The sequence below is a fragment of the Juglans microcarpa x Juglans regia genome, chromosome 2S, assembly GCF_004785595.1.
Source record: "Juglans microcarpa x Juglans regia isolate MS1-56 chromosome 2S, Jm3101_v1.0, whole genome shotgun sequence".
NCBI classification, from domain to species: domain Eukaryota; kingdom Viridiplantae; phylum Streptophyta; class Magnoliopsida; order Fagales; family Juglandaceae; genus Juglans; species Juglans microcarpa x Juglans regia.
In genome coordinates, this window is record NC_054597.1 from 25,447,534 (window position 1) to 25,466,570 (window position 19,037).

The window sequence follows — 19,037 nt, forward strand, 5'->3', positions numbered from 1 at the left end:
ATGCATGGTCGAATTGTCCAGGTAGTGTTTGGATGGAGTAATACTTGGAGGCTCCTTCGTGGTTTAAACAGGCATTTACATGATTTGTCAATGAGACCTACACCCATATATGAATATTTTCGAAGTAAAATCTATTATATTTAGTAATTTCATAATCTCTTATGACTCACTTTGCTCTCAGTTCCAGTAGTGAAAATGGTATAACAGAGGTTGAGAAAGAAATTATGGCCAAGCCCCTTAATCTATAAAACTAAGTACTCCTGCTCTGTCTTGGTTGTTTAGCTAGTGGTATAGCGTAGGTTATTTAGCCACGAAATGAAGATGCTTTATCTGTCATTGACGTCGTGGTAAAAAGATAGTTTTTTCTATGAACTATGATTTTGGTGGATAAAAGGATTTTTCTTTACCAGTTATATGCTACGAGTCTTCCAAAACACAAATTGATAGCAAAATAACATTTTTTATTGAACATGCATTTTTTCCGACCACAATCCCTCCCAAGAAAAAAGGGTATTTGTTGTAGTGTGTGCACTGTGTGGGGGGTTAGCCTTAAGCTTCTTTTCTCGCTTCTCACATCTTTTTAATTGCTGCCCTTTGCAAACCTTCAGTTCTTCTTAAACTTTGTGCTTGTCATCCTGTAATTTTATTTTATATCCTCTTGCTATTAACATATTCGGACATTTTGTTCTGCTCTTTTCTATTAAGGTAGACTACCAATATACCTTAGTCCTTAACTCGGCCTAGTAATATGATCACTCTTTACCAATCAAAGTTTTTATCAAGAATTATAAAACATTATTATACAGAATTAGGATCATACTAGTCGGTCAACCGGCTCTTATTGTTGGACGTGACTTTTAATTCATTTTTTTTAAATATTTTTTATATCTTTAAATATTTTTTAAAAAAATATACAAATTTATTAACAATAACCTTTCTCAACATTTAAAAAAAAAATACACTAATGGTTAAACTCAAAATTAAACCCAAAGGACAAACTAACATTTTCTATAAAATTAATATACTCTAATATATGTGCAAATAATAAAAACTAATTGATCACATATCACTTTTTTGTGAGGTTTGGATAGACAGTTTAGATGAGATGAGATAAAATATTTTGAATAGTAATTAAATAAAATATTGTTAGATATAATATTTTAGAATTATTTTTATTTTAAAATTTATAAAAGTTAAATTATTTATTATATTTTTTATAAAAAATTTAAAAAATTATAATAATTAAATAAAATAATTGGTGTATCCGAACCTCTTTTTTGGTAATTTTGTTTCTTGGCAAGTGAGATCCAATACCCAAGAAAGAGGGAAGGAGTGGTTGGACCAGTCGTTGTAAAGTCAGTGGTCACACGTCCTTGGCAAACAATTCCATATGGAAGTGTGAACAAGCTGTCAAGCCTACTGTAGTCCTGCAGAATAAATACAGACCTTCATGTTTTAAAAATAAAAATAAATCATTTACATAATTTATTTCTCTGATTTAATTTGTGAAAGCAACCCGAAACGTCGTCACTAAAACGTCGTCACTAAAATGATGTCACACTTGTACTAACCAGAAGGACCACCGGTAAAATGTACCTTATCTCGACCATTTATTTGTGCTAACTATATAGTCTATATTCACCGGTTCTGAAGGTAGTCATTCTCACATTATTACAAAAATTTGGATCGGTTCGCTCCCAATCGCTATCATTTTAGTAGACATTTATTTTCCGAAAAAGACATTTATACTTTTTTATTCTCTAAAACGTCTCAAATATACTTTTACAAAAAAAATTGAATAAATTTAAATTCATATTAAAATATTCACTTTTTAACAGTGATTTCCATTTTTTAAAAAATTGAGTATGAAAGCACAACTTAGAATTATATCTAACGTTATTTTATTTCTTATAATTTCTTTTTTATTTAAATTATTTTATTAGTTTTCTTTTAAATTTTAAATTTTATAATTTTCAGCATATCAAAAACTAACACGCGGAAAAATATATTTTTTTATAAGTTTTTCTTAAATACATTAACATTTTTTTATATAAAAATTTCAATATCCAAAACATTATTATATTGAATTTAAGGATTTAGATTTGATCATATAAATATTTATTTTGTGTATATGAGTATGACAAACAAGGCAAATATAAATAAACTCTTAATTACTTGTTAAGATAAATATAACTGATTAATTTATATTTTCTCATCAATTTAAATTTTTGAGACGTGCTGTTTTTATATGGTATCAAATTGGAAGTCCTAATACAAACTATAAACTCTATCATATTTAACTAAATATTTTAGGTATTAAGCTCATTCATTGATGGAGAGAATGTTACACACGTAAAGTACTAAAAAAATATAAATAATTAAATCTAGCTCTTTCATAATCAACTTAAACTTTTAAAATAAGTATCTTTTTGCATGCCGTTTGTTCTCACCCATCAAGGTGATCATTAATTTAAGAAAAATGTAATATCTTATAATCCTTTTATCTCGAGAAGAGCCAACTTTATTGTAGATCACCCACGTTCACATTCTAATTTACTCATTCTTGTTTTGCATGTTGCATGAAATGTGTAGGCATCCCTCCCTCATTAGTAGACAATGTTTCTTTTATTATTTGTTTTCCAATTGGTTCCAAAAGCAAAGCGTCGAAGTAATGCCAATAGATTAGTGATATAATGCTACTCAAGTTGACACCATGAAGCACGAGGAATGATGCTTTTTTTTGTAGCAATCCCCAATGCGGGGGAAACCCAACCCACCAAGATTAGGGTTTAATAGTGTTAGAAAAAACAATTATTTACGGCTTATTTATAAGCATCTTTTAAACATTAATGATGGGAAAACCTTGATAGCTGCCAATAGAGAGCTGCTCCCCGCCGGTCGGATGAAAACCTAATTTTAACACTGGCCAATAAAATTTTACCATGTAGGACATATAACAAATATGCATCTACACTCACATGCACTAGATTTCTTTTTTATTTTCATCTCTTCCCCTCTTCTCTCTTTCTCCCACACCCCATTGCACCCCCCCTCTCTCTCTCTCTCAAATACACTATCCTCGCTCTCTTCTGCAGGCCGCCCAGCTCTCTGTGAATGTAGTAAAAGTTAGTTGCTTTGTTTTTTTTTTTTTTTTTTTGATAATTAGTAACAACTTTGTTTTTTTTTCTTCTAAAATCTAGATTTTCATTGTCATTTTGTTGTTGTTGGTATCTTTTGGGTTGGTTTGACATGTGTAAAAGATGATGATGAATTTAATATGATTATTAATCCATAGGCAATGACCTACAAATGAGAGTGTATTTTAGTGTTAGAGAGATAGAGAACGTATTTGAGAGAGAGGAAAGTTGCAGCGGAGTGAGAAAAAGGTAGAAAATAAAGAAAGAATCTAATACAAAAAAATCTATTTATCATTTCAATTCTAATCATCATTTCATGATGTGATATTAAATAATATGTTTATAAATAAAATATAATAAATAATTTTCAATTACTTATTACCACATCATAAAATGATAGAAATTAAAATAATGAATAATATTACTCATCTAATACATGTGAATGTAAATGGAGATTTATTGCAGGTCTATATGGCGAAATTCTATTGACCGGTGTTAAAATTGGATTTGCACATGACCGGTTAGAGGTTTTTCCATGCCAATAAGGATCTGTAATTATAATAAACTATTACATTAAATATCATATTTTAAAATAATAAATCTAAAGATCGATAAATCTAAAATTTTAATACATAGCTGACTTGGGGTCAACTGATTGTTTCTATCTTTTTCTCGACAGACAGTACGTCTTTAAAGTTGATGCAGATTAATGCTTTAGAAAAATAATAGTATATATATATATATATCACTTTTTATAATTTTTGAACAATTATGTTTTAAATAAATAATATTTTTATAAAATAATTTATAAAAATAATATCACTTTATATAAATATAAATAATTATATAAAATATTATTAAAAAAATTTACATATATCATCATTCAATGCTTTATCTCTTTGTACTGAGCAGTCATTAAATAATCACATGTCACATATATTATTATCATTTAATTAAAAAGGACACAAAAAAGAAGCCAAAAGTGCTTCGATTAATATATGTATATGGAATCAGCACGCTGCTCTAGCGACACCATATTCGTCATATTCTGCCATAGAGCTCAGTCTCACACTCTCTCTCTCTCTCTCACTGTGTTTTGCTAAATCCAAGAAACGAAACCTGCAGGAAAAGCAGAATTTGAAGCAAAGCTATGTCTTTCAGCTGGGCTTTCATGGCCAGTTGGTTCACACCCACCTCGCTTTTCGTCCTCCTCAACCTCACCATCTTAACCATCATTCTCACCTCCCATCTTGGTTCTCAGAGAAAACCACAAGAACAGCAACACCACCACCACCAGCAGCTTGAGCAAGCTCCGTCCTTTCTCAACCGAGTAAGGTCGATCAACTTCTCACTCTACAAGTTCGAGCAACCCAACGCCGCAGACCCAGTCACCGAGTTTTTCCAACCAGCAGGCGTTCTCAATCACGTCGAAATTCCGTACCAGAACCCGGATCACCCTTCGACGACACAACTCGCCAGGTCTCCTTCCCTCTTGGACCGCCTCAAGTCCATCAACTTCTCACTCTACAAGTTCGAGCAACCCAACGCCGCAGACCCAGTCACCGAGTTTTTCCAACCCGCAGGCGTTCTCGATCACGCCGAAATTCCGTACCAGAACCCGGATCACCCTTCGACGACACAACTCGCCAGGTCTCCTTCCCTCTTGGAACGCCTCAAGTCGATCAACCTCTACTCTCTCTACGGATCCGACTCGTCCGCAATGGAGTCGGAAATTCTTCACCCCACGGAGCCCGACCAAGGCACTCGGAATCTGAAAGCGGAGACTGACAACATGGTCAAGCGAAGCAACTCGGACAATGGCGTCGGAGTTACTAAAAGACCGGCGGTTGAGAAGATAAAGAAGTCTGCGAGCGAGAAGTCCGCGCTAGGGAGCTCGGAGGAGATCAAGACGGGGAGAGCCTTGCCGGACGAAGAGGTGGACGCGAAGGCGGATGATTTCATCAACAGGTTTAAGCAGCAGCTGAGGTTGCAGCGCCTTGACTCTCTTCTGCGTTACAGGGAGTTGCTGAACAGAAATAATTAGGATCGTCAATTTTGTTTTTGCTCCTATTGGCCGATTATGTCCAGCTATGCTCCATCACCCCCGATGGGAATAGTATGGGTATTTCGGTCATTTAGGCTTATTACTGTGTCTTTTTTTGCTTTTTTTCTTTTTTTGGCTGTGTGTTTTTTTTTTTTTTTTTTGAAATTGGCTGTGTGTTAATCTAGATGTGATTGTGACTTAAATATCATGGTGATAAAGTTATGTTAAATTTGAAAATTAATGCCCCCAAATGGAAATATTCTACTTGCATTGAGATTTGCTTCAATTTCGTATGACTGGCGTGCATTGTGTCGCAGGTGAAAAGTCTGCGGCTTCACGTGATATGTAAAATTTATTTTTGGATAAAATGTATTTTATAATATTGTATCAAATTAAGATAATTTATGAAATTATTTTTATAAAACCTTTTTGTATATAAAGTTTTTTTCTCTAAATATTAGATACATAAGAAAAAAAATTACAAATTAGCATCTTTTCTAAAATCTTCTAGTAATTTTTTGAAATCTTCTATTTTTTTTTTAATAAGATTGTTAAACTACGGTCTGTTTTCTAAGAGCACTATAATGGATTATGTAAAATTCTTATTTTTATATAATTTGGAGAAAGAAAATGATAGGATTATTATTCTTTTACCATTTATTTAATATTTATTTATTTAATTTTTAATTTTATTTAATAATTAAGAAAGTGACTGTTAGTAAAATTATATATATTTTTATTTTTTTCTTAATGAGTAAGGATGGTAAAAAAATATTTAAAAGAAAATAATAAAAAAATAGAAAAGTTAAAATAAACTATGAGTAGTAAATAAGTAGTTTATAAGGTAGTAACTCTATCACTACTATTTGAAGAACATAATCTAAAAGTGGTATCCAATAGGTGATCTATTTCATCAGTAATTTTCAGTTGGCTATAGTATTACGGCTACATCTACCGATAATTGTTCATAGTTGTAAATAATGTTTTAATCATTTCTCTCTCATCTGCCCGTCTTGCACCCAACGTTTCCCACACTTCTGCACTTCTGCGCCTCCAATTCGCGTGTTTTCTTATGTGTCTCCTATACTCTCTTTATCAACGTTAATTTTAATATATATATATGTATAACAAATTATACAAAAATATCAAATATATATATGTATACTCTCATTTGCGCGACAAGAAATGACCCTATAATTTGAATTAATTTTATTATATAATCTCTTTTTTTTTTTTTAACTTTTTGAATTAATTTATATTTTAATTTAACTTATAAATTTGAATTAACTTAAAATAGAACATAATTATATGATATTATATATGAGGTGATATTACAAATATCAAAATATAAGAGCATATCATTGATAGTTTAGAGAAAATATTTGAAATGAATAAAAAATATTAAAAAATATAATATTTAAAATATATAAAAGAATAGATAAGCTGATGTATGATATATTGTAAAAATTATTATGTGAAATAGAAAAATGGATTTTAATGATGCATTTTCTGACGCCTTGACTCTCACGTACAGAAACTCGAGAATCGTGACATCGAGATGATGACAATACGGTCACGCATCCTAACGATAAGTGTCAAGTGTGTATACATGCAATAGTGTACAACAAAACCAAAGCAACAAATAATTTAAATAAATTGACTAAGTACCAAAAATGTTTAATACAAATTCATTTAAAACAAAATGTTTTAAAGAGTAATACAGTTATCCCATAAAAACATAATAATTCTAAAATACGTGATTTAATAAGCAGAAAACAAATCTCAAACATGAGCGAATGATCCCAAATCACTCATTCAGCGGAGCTAAATCCTCAGGCGGAGCTAAATCCTCATGCTCAACATCAGCATCATCTGCATCAAAATCTGCGATAACAGTACCGCATGTAAGTAATAATCCAAACAACCCACAAGATAAAAATGTATTAATGCAACCAATAATTATGCATGCATATGATGAAATATGCATTAAACCCAAAAACATCATTTTCCCTGAAAATGATTATTTTCCAACGCACGTCAAAATCCCATTTTGGCCCAAAATATTCCATTAAAACATTTTCCCGCCATTTTTCCAAAAAATTGCACAAAACAATAATCCATCATTTTTTCATAAAATGATTCACATAAAATCCTTTTAGCTAGCACACGCCATTTTTCTAGAAAATAGCTCATTGATCAATTTTTAGCATATGCACCATTGTCTCACATAGGGACCATCCACACACCTTGGCTCCCTTCATCACACTACGGGTAACGATCGTGCGAGTGACTTCATAACGAGCGATGCCCAATTCCGTACCCAGCGCATTCGTGACCAAGTATCCTCTAGCCTCTGCTAGCAAGAGGGGCCACAGAATCGACACGAGAGCGTTACCATCCCGCTTGATCCCGTTGTTGCCTGGCGACAACCCAGGGGACGTCACTCAGTATATTCCGCTCCCCGAGTGACCAGAGGAAATCCATCGAAATAATACCCAATCTCGGCTTGGGATCTTGATACATACGCATGCAAAAACCATTTCTCATATGAAAACTCAATTTTCAAATATACACATAAACATTTATGCAATTATGCTAAAATCCAGTTTTCATTTACAAACATGAACATGCGTGCAATTATGCATTACACATGACACGACACAAATATCCAACAGTCAACAAATCCGAGTATAACCCAATTACACAAACAACTCCATCCTCTAATCCAACCGACTCCCTTACTCCTCGAACTTAGTCCGGCACAATCAACCAGTTCACAAAAAATATGATTTAGTGCAAAAATATATTTAAATCTCAAAAATTCTTTGAAAAAAATATTTAGATTGCTATAATATAATTTTTGAAGGATCACGAAGGTGCTAGAAGTGGTGATACAACAATGTAATAGTGAAAAATGTGCAAGGGCCGTGGGTATCAAAACCCAACTTTTGAACGGAAACAAACGAAAACTTGAGATTACCAGGGAATGGTTTATGGGTGTTGGTGAAGCATGGTAATGGTGGTTGACAGTGGGTGACGGTGTGGACGGCGGTTGAAGTCTAAAAAGTTCAAATCAGAAATGGAGATGGATAGGCTTCACCGGTGGCGAATTGGGACTGAGGATGGGTGGGTTAGATAGCTGGGGGGCGATGGTGGTCAATAGTGGCGCGACGGCGGCGCGCTAGTTTAAGCATGTTGTGGATTGGAGCTGCGCGTGTGAGCTGACGGCGGCGATGGAGGAGTTGAAAACGGAGGGGTGAGGTCGCCGGCCGGTGGGGAGAAGAATGGGAGGGGCGGTGACGGCAATGGACAACGCATGGTGGTGTTGTGGGAGGACGATGCAAACAAACGGGGGAGAGGGGAGGGGTGTCGCGCGCGAGAGGGAAAAGCAGGGGAAAAAAATATAGGAGAAAAAGAAGGAAGGAAGAAGAAACAGAGGAGAAAGAAAAAGGAAAAAGAACAAAATGATAGAAATAAATGAGATCTAGTCCTTCAACTTGGGGTCTCGAAATTGATACAACGAAAATAATTTCAAAACGACGACTTAAATAAAACTAATTTAAACACAGTGACTAAGTAAAATAAAATAATAAAATCTAACAATAAACTAATTTAAAATAAATATCATTTTAAATAATGAACAATAATTAATCATCTAAAATTTAAAACAAGAAAGCCCATAATCCTAAAAAATGTAATAATTACTTAGTCAAAATACACATAAATAACAGGTATCACATATTTTTAAAGATAGGATGAAAAATTTATTGGGTGTGCTCTAAGAGCATCCGCATTGGATGCCTAAAGCCTATAATTCTCTAAATTTTAGAAAAAATAGAAAAACAAACATTTTGACAAAAACACATCTTCATAAAAGGTTTTGGAATGTGAACAGTTGCTTTGATATTTAGGGACCATTATTGATCCCTAAATGACTCTTTATAAATATTTTATTTTAAAAGTAAAACAACTTCTTCTTTCAATTATTTACATTTTCTTTCATGCTTATATTCTTTTATAGTTGGAATTTGAAAAAAATGTCACCATTGAGATTATCCAATTTCTTTTGTTTTAAAAGAAATTGACCATTTGTAAAACTATGATTTTATTTAAATATTATTATTATGAAAGCACTGATTTTAAAAATATCATCATTTAGAGAGATGAGTAGTTTAAAAAAAAAAAACGTACTGATGAAAAATTGAAAATATGGGTACAAAAAATAATTAAATAATTAAGAAAATGTTAAAAAAATAAGTTAAAAAGTTTTCTACGTATCATTTCCAAAAAGACAAAAAAATGAGTAGTTAAATATGTACAAATAACGAAGTAGAAAAAATAAGAAAGAAAGAATAAATAGAGATTATTTTAATAGAATAGAGAAAAAATAAGGAATGAGATATAAGAGATTTTTGAAAGATGAGTAAAATATAGGAGAGAATTTTAAGAAGTGTGTTTTTTAGCCAAATTATATGGAAATTTATAGAAAAATTTATAGGGACCCAATGTGAATGCTCTAATAAATTCTTCTTATAGTAGTTTTTCATTAAGAAAGAGGTATGTGTGTGATATACATTTACATCGAGATTAATGTCTTGTTTGGATAATTTCTTAAACATTTTCACAATTTCCTTTTTAAGTTTTAAAATACAAAACATTTTTAAATTTTTAAATTTAATTTTTTCATTTAATCATTACCTAATCATTATAATTTTTATAAATTTCAAAACAAAGTACAAAAATTAATAAAAGTTTGTTAAACTTTTAAATAAAAATTCTATTCAAACAATTTTTAAACTTTATAATATTTTTCTTTAAATTTTTCTCTCATTTCTCAAAATCTAATAAAATATTTTAAACTCAAATCATTTTATTACTAATAATTTACTATTCTAAGATAATTTTACTATCATCTACAAAATTTTGAGATATTCTAAATGTCCAAATCAGCCTTGAAGTTTTAATTTTATTTATTCATTTTCTTAATCAATTTACGTGTATATTGACTCACAAATCGTTTTTCTCAAAATCATGAAGTGATATATTATTTGCAGTCGAATTGTGATGAAAATTACACACCAAGAAAATGTAGTTGGAAGGAGATTTTAGGTCAACTCTTTCCAAGGGTTGAGGGCTTTTATCAATTCAGGGCGGAAGAAAAAGAGAATTATCACAAGGTTTATTCTGTCTTTGTTTGTAATTTATTATTAAGGAAAAATTTAATTGTAAGCAATTCTGCATATTAATATGTATATTAATTTAATATAATTAGTTAAAAAATAAATTTTATTAAAAATAATATTAATTTAAATTTAAAAAATAAAAATAATAATATTAATATATAAAATGATACACAATCTTACTTTTATATAACAAAATTCTATTATCAGTATTATGATTTTTTTTTTCGTCTTGGGGGCGGGGAGTAATGATTGGAATCGAGCCCCATGGAGTTAATCTGAATTTTTAATTTCAATTTTAATGTAAAGAAAAGCTGCATTATTGATGTATAATTTATGAGATGACGAGTAAACTGCATGTCTGGCAGGCCACCTAAAATCGGGTCAAGGAGGGAAGGAGTAGTTTGTCAGTGTCCTGCTATATTAATTTTGTATTGGCCCAACGGCCTTTGTAAATCATTGCTCTCTTCTATGTTGAGCAATCCTCTGCGTGTGCAAGACGAACGAGCTTGCTTGGGAGGTTTCGTAGGTGGCAGATTGATGCTCAGAGCATTCAATGGCTTCTTTCATCTTAAATTTTTTATTTTATTTTATATATTGAATTTTATAATATATTATATATTAATTAATTAATTTATTTTTATATTATTTAAATATTATATTTTTTAATATTTTTTATTCATTTCAAATATTTTCTCTAATTATCAATAATATGCTCATATTTTTTGATATTTACAATATCTCTCAATATACAATATTATATAATTGTATTCTATTTTACATTAATTCAAATTTATAAGATAAACCAAAATATAAATTATTAAAAAAAAAGAGATTATATTTATGAGAATATTCTCAAAGTATATTATGAAAACATGAAAAACAATACACAAAATAACCCTTCTATTGTATACCCACTCGCTCATCCGAATAAGAAAAAAAATGCTAGTAATAGAATGTAGCTATACTTGAAGGTGCATGATTTTATTTTATTTTATTTTATTTATAGTGATGCCATGAAATGTTAAGTATTATGCCAGGAAATGAGAGAGAAGGACTGAAATGACAATATAATAACTTTCGAGTAGTAGGAAAAGAAAATTAGAGGAGAGAGAAATTAATTTAAAATGTTTTAGAGATGTAAACAGTATCCTTTACATCTAGCAGGCTTACTGTAACAAAGTGTATAATAAAGATAAAATACAAAATCCATTGGACTGGACTTTTGAGCAACTTTCTTTATATTTTATAAAAAATTGTATTTTACAAAAGCCATTATGAATGCTCTTAGGTTAGCATAGATAGTGAGCATAGAAAGTAAGAGAATTTATAATAGAGATATCATACCGTTTTACCTTATATTTCGGGTTATTTATAATAAGAGAAATAATTTAGTTATAAAATAATATCATCACAAAATAATTTAAAAAAAAATATATTTATAAACTGACATGACTTGATGTAGTATGTCATATTATGAAATTCGACAACTTCTAATAGCATGGGTTAAGATGTCGCTTCCCTTTTGTCGGCCATTACTTATAGTAGCATCAAACATACATGTTGTTACTGCCCTAATTAGTCAGCTATCATAACAATTAGGGATTAAACTTCGATCTCAGTAGGGTTGAAAATCAGATTGGTTAGTTCGGTTTTTGTTTTGGACCAACCGCCTTTTTATTTGTATAAAACCGGCCGAACTGATTGACTAAATGGGAGAAAACTAGTCGGATCGGTTTCCATTAGTTTTGGGCTTTACCGGGAGAGCACCACAAATTCATCACAAACTCACAACCTCTGATACTCTAACATAACAATTCACAAATTCTCACTATTTTGGAACAAAAGCATAATTTCTGGAAAGAAAGATAAATATAAACGAAAGGAAGAGACCTAAAATCTTGCAAAAACTTACCGATGGACCTTTATTGGAAGAGAAGACTTTTCTCAATCAGAAAATCATTTTGTCTCGACGAGTAGATCCTCGAAACTCAGAGAGAGAGAGAGAGAGAGAGAGAGAGAGAGAGAGAGAGAGAGAGTCGGGACGACAGGACGAGGTGGGTCTTGTTGGTGGCAATGGAGAGTTAGAGAGGTCTAAGAGTCAGAGATGAGAAAGAAACGACAGAATAATGTCATTTTGAAGAAGAAGGGGGGGGGGGGGTACTCGGGTTAGGGTTTTAGCCCTAACAAAATAACGTCATTTTGTGTATTAAACCAAATAATGTTGCTTTCATTTTCTTCTTTTTTCCTAACATATAGATAAAAAATGATTTCGTTTAACATAACAAAAAAGCTAGATGCAACCAGCTTATGCAACCATTGGGTAACTGCCACGTAATTTAAATGAAATCATTTTAACTTTGCAGTAGGCGAGGAGATGAAAATCCCTACATGGCATGCGAGACTTCATCTTTAATGAAACGATGTGTTTCATTAAAAGTCAGAACACACCGTTTTGGGTGTTTCTCCTCCTTACCACCTTCTCCTTCCATGCGTCCCCTTCTCCCTTCTCCTTTGTTTACTTTTCCCTTCCCTAAACCCGTGTGTCCCCTTCTCCCTAACCCTAATACCATCGACGTCCCTTCTCATTCTCTAAGCCTAACGACCTTTATTAATCCTAACCCTAAGACCTATTTTTTTACACCAAAATGAAACCCTAGTTTCGATTTTAATTTCCATTTCGATTACTCATTCTCCATTTCGATTTCGATTTCCTTATCTCTAACATTCATAAATTTACTGATTATCCATCTTAATATGAGAAATTACTCATTATCTATTTTAATTTCATTACCTCTAACCCTATATGTTAGAGGTAATGAAATAATATTATATATATTATATATAAAATAATTTTGTATTATATGTTAAATTACTAATTGATATAATATTAAATTTTAAAATCCTATATAAATAACTATATATTATCACTATAGTCTATAATACAATTTTAATATATATTATAATATACTACAATATATTATCACTATTGATATGAACCCGTGGGAACAGAATCCCTTAAACCCACAATCAATTTGAAAACTCACTCAAGAAAGTCAAAATCAAGCCAATAGAAAATTTAGACCCATTGAGGAACTCCTTTATGAACCTAGATTATATGAAAATCTAGATCCGTTAAAGAACCTGTCTCAAGAATCTAATTATAAGGAAGAATGTCACAAAGGTTGTGATTTGCCTTTGATAAGTTCAAAAGTTCATTAAAAAACAAGAAGAGACAAACTCAACTCCAATGAATAAATTCATCAAATTTTATAAATTGATTAAAATGAGGCTACAAAGAGTATTTAAAGCAAAACTTAATTAAAACCATAACCAAAATAAACCCCTATCTTCCAAAAATACCCCTGATTGAATAGTGTCGCGGCTACAGTAACGTGGCTACAGTAACTTCTTGAAACCATAGTTCAATAAAATAAAATATATGTGGGCCAAGCATCCTAAAACCCGATCATTCTTGAGTAATCCCTATAACTAATAAAATAAATCATTTAAATGATTTAAATAAATTGAAAGCTTTCAATAACAATAGATCCAAACAATAACTCTAAGTTATATCTTCCACAGCTTGTATTAAGTGGATCAAAACTAGTTCTTCTTCTTTAAAGCCCATTTTGTATATTGGGCTCTTGCTAGTTCCACCCCAAGTGGATTGTACCAATTCTTACATTGATTCCTTGATCTTCTTAGCTCTTGATCTTGTAACCTATCTGGAACTTGCAAAGGATCTTTAAAACTAGGTCCATGTTGGTGCCCATCATTCCCCCTCTCCTCAAAGGATTCGACCTCAAATCTTCACCTAACATCAAAAAGAGAAAGGTAAGAAACATTGAAAGTAGAGACACATCGTACTCACCTGGAAGATCCACTTTATATGCATTGTCTTAATTTTTTCAAGAATTTAGAACGGTCCATCTCCTCGAGGATGTAACTTAGTCCATCTATGGGATTAAAATCTTTCTTTGCACATGTGAACCCAAACTCAATCTCCTAGTTCAAAGATGACACGCCTTCGCCCTTTATTGGCTTGGGAAGCAAACCTCTCATTTTTGGGCAATTTGAAGCCGTACCCTCTCATGAAGTGACTTCACTAACTCCGTCTTCTTTTATCCATCCAAGTTACTTTTGCCATCAACAGGTAAAGATATCAAATTTAAAGGAGTAGGTGGATTAAAACCATAAACAATTTCAAAAGGAGAATATGAAGTACTTGTATGCATGATCCTATTATATGCAAACTCTATAAGTGGTAAACAATCCTCCCAAGTTGTTAAATTCTTATGAACAACAGTGTGTAAAAGCTGAGTTAAAGTCTTATTAACTACTTCAGTCTGACCGTCAGTCTGTGGATGACAAGTAGTGAAAAATAAGAGGTTAGTACCCAATTTCTCCCACAACACCTTCTAAAATTAGCTAAAGAATTTAACATCCCTATAAAAAATAATACTCCTCAGCACACGGAGTCGCACTATCTCATTGAAAAACAAGTCAGCTATGTTTGTGGCATCATCTGTTTTATGGCATAGAATGAAATGTGACATCTTACTAAATCTATCCACAACCACAAAAATAAAATCTCTACCCTTTTTTGTCTTAGGCAACCCTAAAACAAATTCCATAGATATGTCTACTCATGGCTAGGAACGGGTAAACGTGTATACAACCCATGTGGCAAAACTTTAGATTTGGCCTTTTTACATGTAATGCATCTGCCACAAATGTGATTGACGTCTCTTTTCATCTTAGGCCAAAAGAAATGTTCATGCAAAATATCTAAAGTTTTCTTGACACCAAAGTGTCTCATTAATCCCCCACCATATGCTTCACGTATCATTAACTCATGCATAGAACAACTTGGCACACAAAGTTTGTTTTCTTTAAACAAATAACCATCTTGCTTATAAAACTTACCAACTGCCGCCTTATCACATGCCATATATACATCAGAAAAGTCAGCATCATCGGCATACATGTCTTTCACATATTCAAACTTAAGCATTTTGGCACTCAAAGAAGTAAGAAGGACATACCTCCAGGATAACGCATTAGCAACAATGTTCTCCTTACCTTACTTGTAACAGATGACATATGGAAAGGTCTCAATGTATTCCATCCATCTAGCATGCCTTTTATTCAACTTACCTTGACCCTTGAGATGCTTCAATGATTCATGATCGGTGTGGATCACAAATTCTCTAGGCCACAGGTAGTGTTGCCAAGTCTCTAAGCACGAACAAGAGCATGAAGCTCTTTGTCATAAGTAGGATACTTCAGGGACACCCCACTTAGCTTCTCACTGAAGAAGGCTATAGGTAGCCTATCTTGCACAAAAATGGCTCCAATTCCTATTCTTGAGGCATCACATTCAATCTTAAAAGTTTTATTAAAGTTAGGTAATGCTAACATAGGTGCAGAGAACAACCTTTCCTTGATAGTAATAAAAACATTCTCTTGATCAGCCCCCAATGAAAACATTCCTATTCTTGAGGCATCACATTCAATCTTAAAAGTTTTATTAAAGTTAGGTAATGCTAACATAGGTGCAGAGAACAACCTTTCCTTGATAGTAATAAAAACATTCTCTTGATCAGCCCCCAATGAAACCTAACATTCTTTTTAATTACTTTAGTGAGTGGTGCATCAATGGTGCTAAAGTCTTTAACAAAACACCGATAAAAGCTAGTTAAGTCATGAAAGCTTCTTATTTTAGTGATGCTCTTAGGCATTGGCCATTTCTTGATGGCCTTGACTTTCTCTTCGTCCACCTCAATACCTTTTGTACTAACAACATAACCTAAAAAATAACTTTTTCCACGCAAAAGGTACATTTCTTAAAATTGGCTTACAACTTTTCACATCTCAACACATCAAATACATATCTCAAATGCTCAATATGTTTATTTAAGTCTTTGCTGTATACTAGAATATCATCAAAGTACACAACCACAAACTTGCCTATGAACGCACGTAGGACATGGTTCAATAATCTCATGAAAGTATTAGTCCCATTTGTAACTCCAAATGGCATAACTAACTATTCATAAAGCCCATACTTTGTCTTAAAAGAAGTTTTCCATTCATCACCCTCTCTCATTTTAATTTGATGGTACCCATTTTTAAGATCAATTTTACTGAAAATACATAAATCATGCAATTCATCAAGCATATCATCTATTTTAGGAATAAGATGACGATACTTTACTGTGATATTGTTGACTGCCCTGCAATCAACTCACATCCTCCATGTCCCATCCTTCTTTGGCACTAGTAGCATTGGTACTGCACATGAGCTCATACTATCCCTCATGTACCCCTTACTCATCGAATTCTCATCTTGCCTCTGAAGTTCTTTTGTCTCATCCGGATTAATCCTATAGGCTGGTCGGTTTGGAATAGCATGTCCGGGCACAAAATAAATCTGATGCTCAATGCCTCTACTGGGTGGCAACTTATTTGGCATCTTCTCTGGGAATACATTCTCAAACTCCTGCAACAAAGAAGCAGCCAAACTAGGAAGAGACTGGTTAGTTTCATCAAGATTAAGATAAGACTCTTTATAAACAAGAAAAATCATAGGACGATATGCTAAGAAAGCCCTCTTAACCTCACTCTCTTTTGCATACAAACTCACTTTTGTCTTTCCTTTTCTCTCCGCATGCTCGTTTTTTTTATTTTTCCTCTCGTGGCTCAACTTTTTTTTCTTTACTCTCAGCCACCTCTTTATTTTCTTTTTCACTCTTTCTTTTTTGATCACTCTCACTTCCACTCTTTCTTTTTTGATTACTCTCATTTTCACTCTTTTTTTTTTGAGCAACCTCATTTTTCAGTTTCAGTTGGTCCTCATGGACCTATCTTGGAGTTAAAGGAGCAAGCTTAATTGTTTTGCCCTCCCTTACAAAGCTATACATGTTCTTGAACCTATCATGGGCCACCCTTCTATCATATTGCCACGGCCTCCCTAACAAAATATGGCCAGCTTTCATAGGCACAACGTCACAAAGCACTTCATCCTGATACTTCTCAATGGGAAAAATAACTAACACTTGTCTATCCACCTTAACCTTTCCACAATCATTCAACCACTAAAGCTTGTATGGTCTAGAGTGTTTCAAGGTAGGCAAATTCAATTTCTCAACTAAGATAGTGCTAGCCACATTAATACAACTCCCCCATCAATGATCATAGTACATACTTTGCTGTTGACGTGGCATCTAGTATGGAAAATGTTCTTCCTCTGTTGCTTTGCATCATCCATCTTAATGTGTGTATTGAGAGCACGCCTAGCAACGAGAGACTCACCTGTCACGTCGTATTCCACTCCATCATCATTGACAACATCAACCAACTCGGGCATCTCATCACTATCATCCTCACTCTCAGTCATCACCTCTCCATTGTCATGCATAATCATCATCCCTTTGTTTGTTGAGAAGTGATCTGCCCTGAATCCAAACACTTAAAACATTTAATATCTCTATTCCTTGAATGTTGGATTTCTACCTTGGGTTTGTTCTTGCTAGTTTCCTCATCTTTTACCTTAGGTGGTTCGGTCTTTCTCTTTGCTATAGCTTGATCATTCTTATCTCACTTTGGTTTCCAAGGAGTGCTAGAAACTATAGTGTACCTTGCTGTCCCCTTTCTTTTTAATTGCCTCTCTAGCTTCATAGCTATGTGCACCATGTCCTTTATCTCCACATAATGCTGCAATTCAACTACATTGACTATTTTCCTTTTCAAACCACTCAAAAATCTAGCCATGGTGGCCTCCGGTCCTCCTCTACATTAGCCTAAATCATCGCCACCTCTATCTCTTTAGAGTAATCCTCCACACTCCTAAACCCTTGTGTAAGATTTTGTAATTTCTGGTAAAGGTCTCTTTAGTAATGGTTAGGTATAAATCTCCACCTCATGAGAGCTTTCAACTCTCCCCATGTCTCTGCAGGCCTCTCATAATTTCTCCTCCTATTGGTCATTAATTGATCCCACCAAATAATAGTATAATCAGTGAACTCAATTATAGCTAACTTCACTTTCTTCTCCTCTGAATAATTATGATAATCAAAGATCAACTCTATCTTTTTCTTCCACTCTAAATAAGCTTTAGGATCAGTTCTACCTTGGAAATATGGTATTTTCATTTTGATGCTCTCAAGGTTTCTATATACTCCATCCCCCCTGGGTTCCCCCTAAGTCCGATTTCACACCTAACTCCTCTATGTCTACCCAATCTAACTTCATATGTTAGGTCTTCTTCATCCTCACCATACTCTCCATTCTCAAACCCATTATCATTACTAGGCTCACGTCGCTTCCTATCTCTCATGCCTTGTAGATTTCTAATTACCGCTTCTTGACGATCCATCCTATCTCTCACTTCATCCAACACCAAGTTCAACCGCTCAAATTGTTGTTGCATGTCTTGCAACACAAATGATAAGTTATCTGCCATCCCTTTGGGTGATGAGTCACTCCTATGAGATATCGTAATGTGCTACACAAAAATAATGTTAGTGGAAAAAACCTCACACACTCCCTTACGTGTTTACACTCAAATAATGACACTCCACTCGTGTTTCACTTTTAATTGACTTTTTTCTGAAAATAGTCTCACACTCTCTAGTCTTTTACCTTGAGTTTTTCCACTCAAATTCTTTGAGA

The 19,037-nt window shown here is 32.9% G+C and overlaps 1 protein-coding gene across 2 annotated transcripts; it reads left to right on the forward strand.

Annotated features, from left to right (window-relative positions):
- The first annotated feature begins 4,152 nt into the window (after positions 1-4,152).
- Positions 4,153-5,281, forward strand: LOC121253663 (pathogen-associated molecular patterns-induced protein A70-like). Of its 2 annotated transcripts, none has more exons than XM_041153666.1 (2): positions 4,153-4,616; positions 4,788-5,281. In XM_041153666.1, exons 1-2 carry the CDS (start codon positions 4,288-4,290, stop codon positions 5,179-5,181), a joined length of 723 nt encoding a protein of 240 aa, XP_041009600.1. In that variant the 5' UTR covers positions 4,153-4,287; the 3' UTR covers positions 5,182-5,281. The 2 variants fall into 2 exon arrangements, with proteins under 2 accessions (XP_041009600.1, XP_041009599.1); XM_041153665.1 differs by having other exon boundaries at positions 4,154-4,497; positions 4,669-5,281.
- Positions 5,282-19,037: the final 13,756 nt, after the last annotated feature.

What these genes read in the sequence shown, in the direction of transcription:
- LOC121253663 (XM_041153666.1), top strand. Translation starts at nt 4,288, where the DNA reads ATGTCTTTCAGCTGGGCTTTCATGGCCAGTTGGTTCACACCCACCTCG. An exon ending in TCGACGACACAACTCGCCAG is followed by an intron (nt 4,617 to 4,787) that starts GTCTCCTTCCCT and finishes ACAACTCGCCAG; the next exon opens with GTCTCCTTCCCTCTTGGAAC.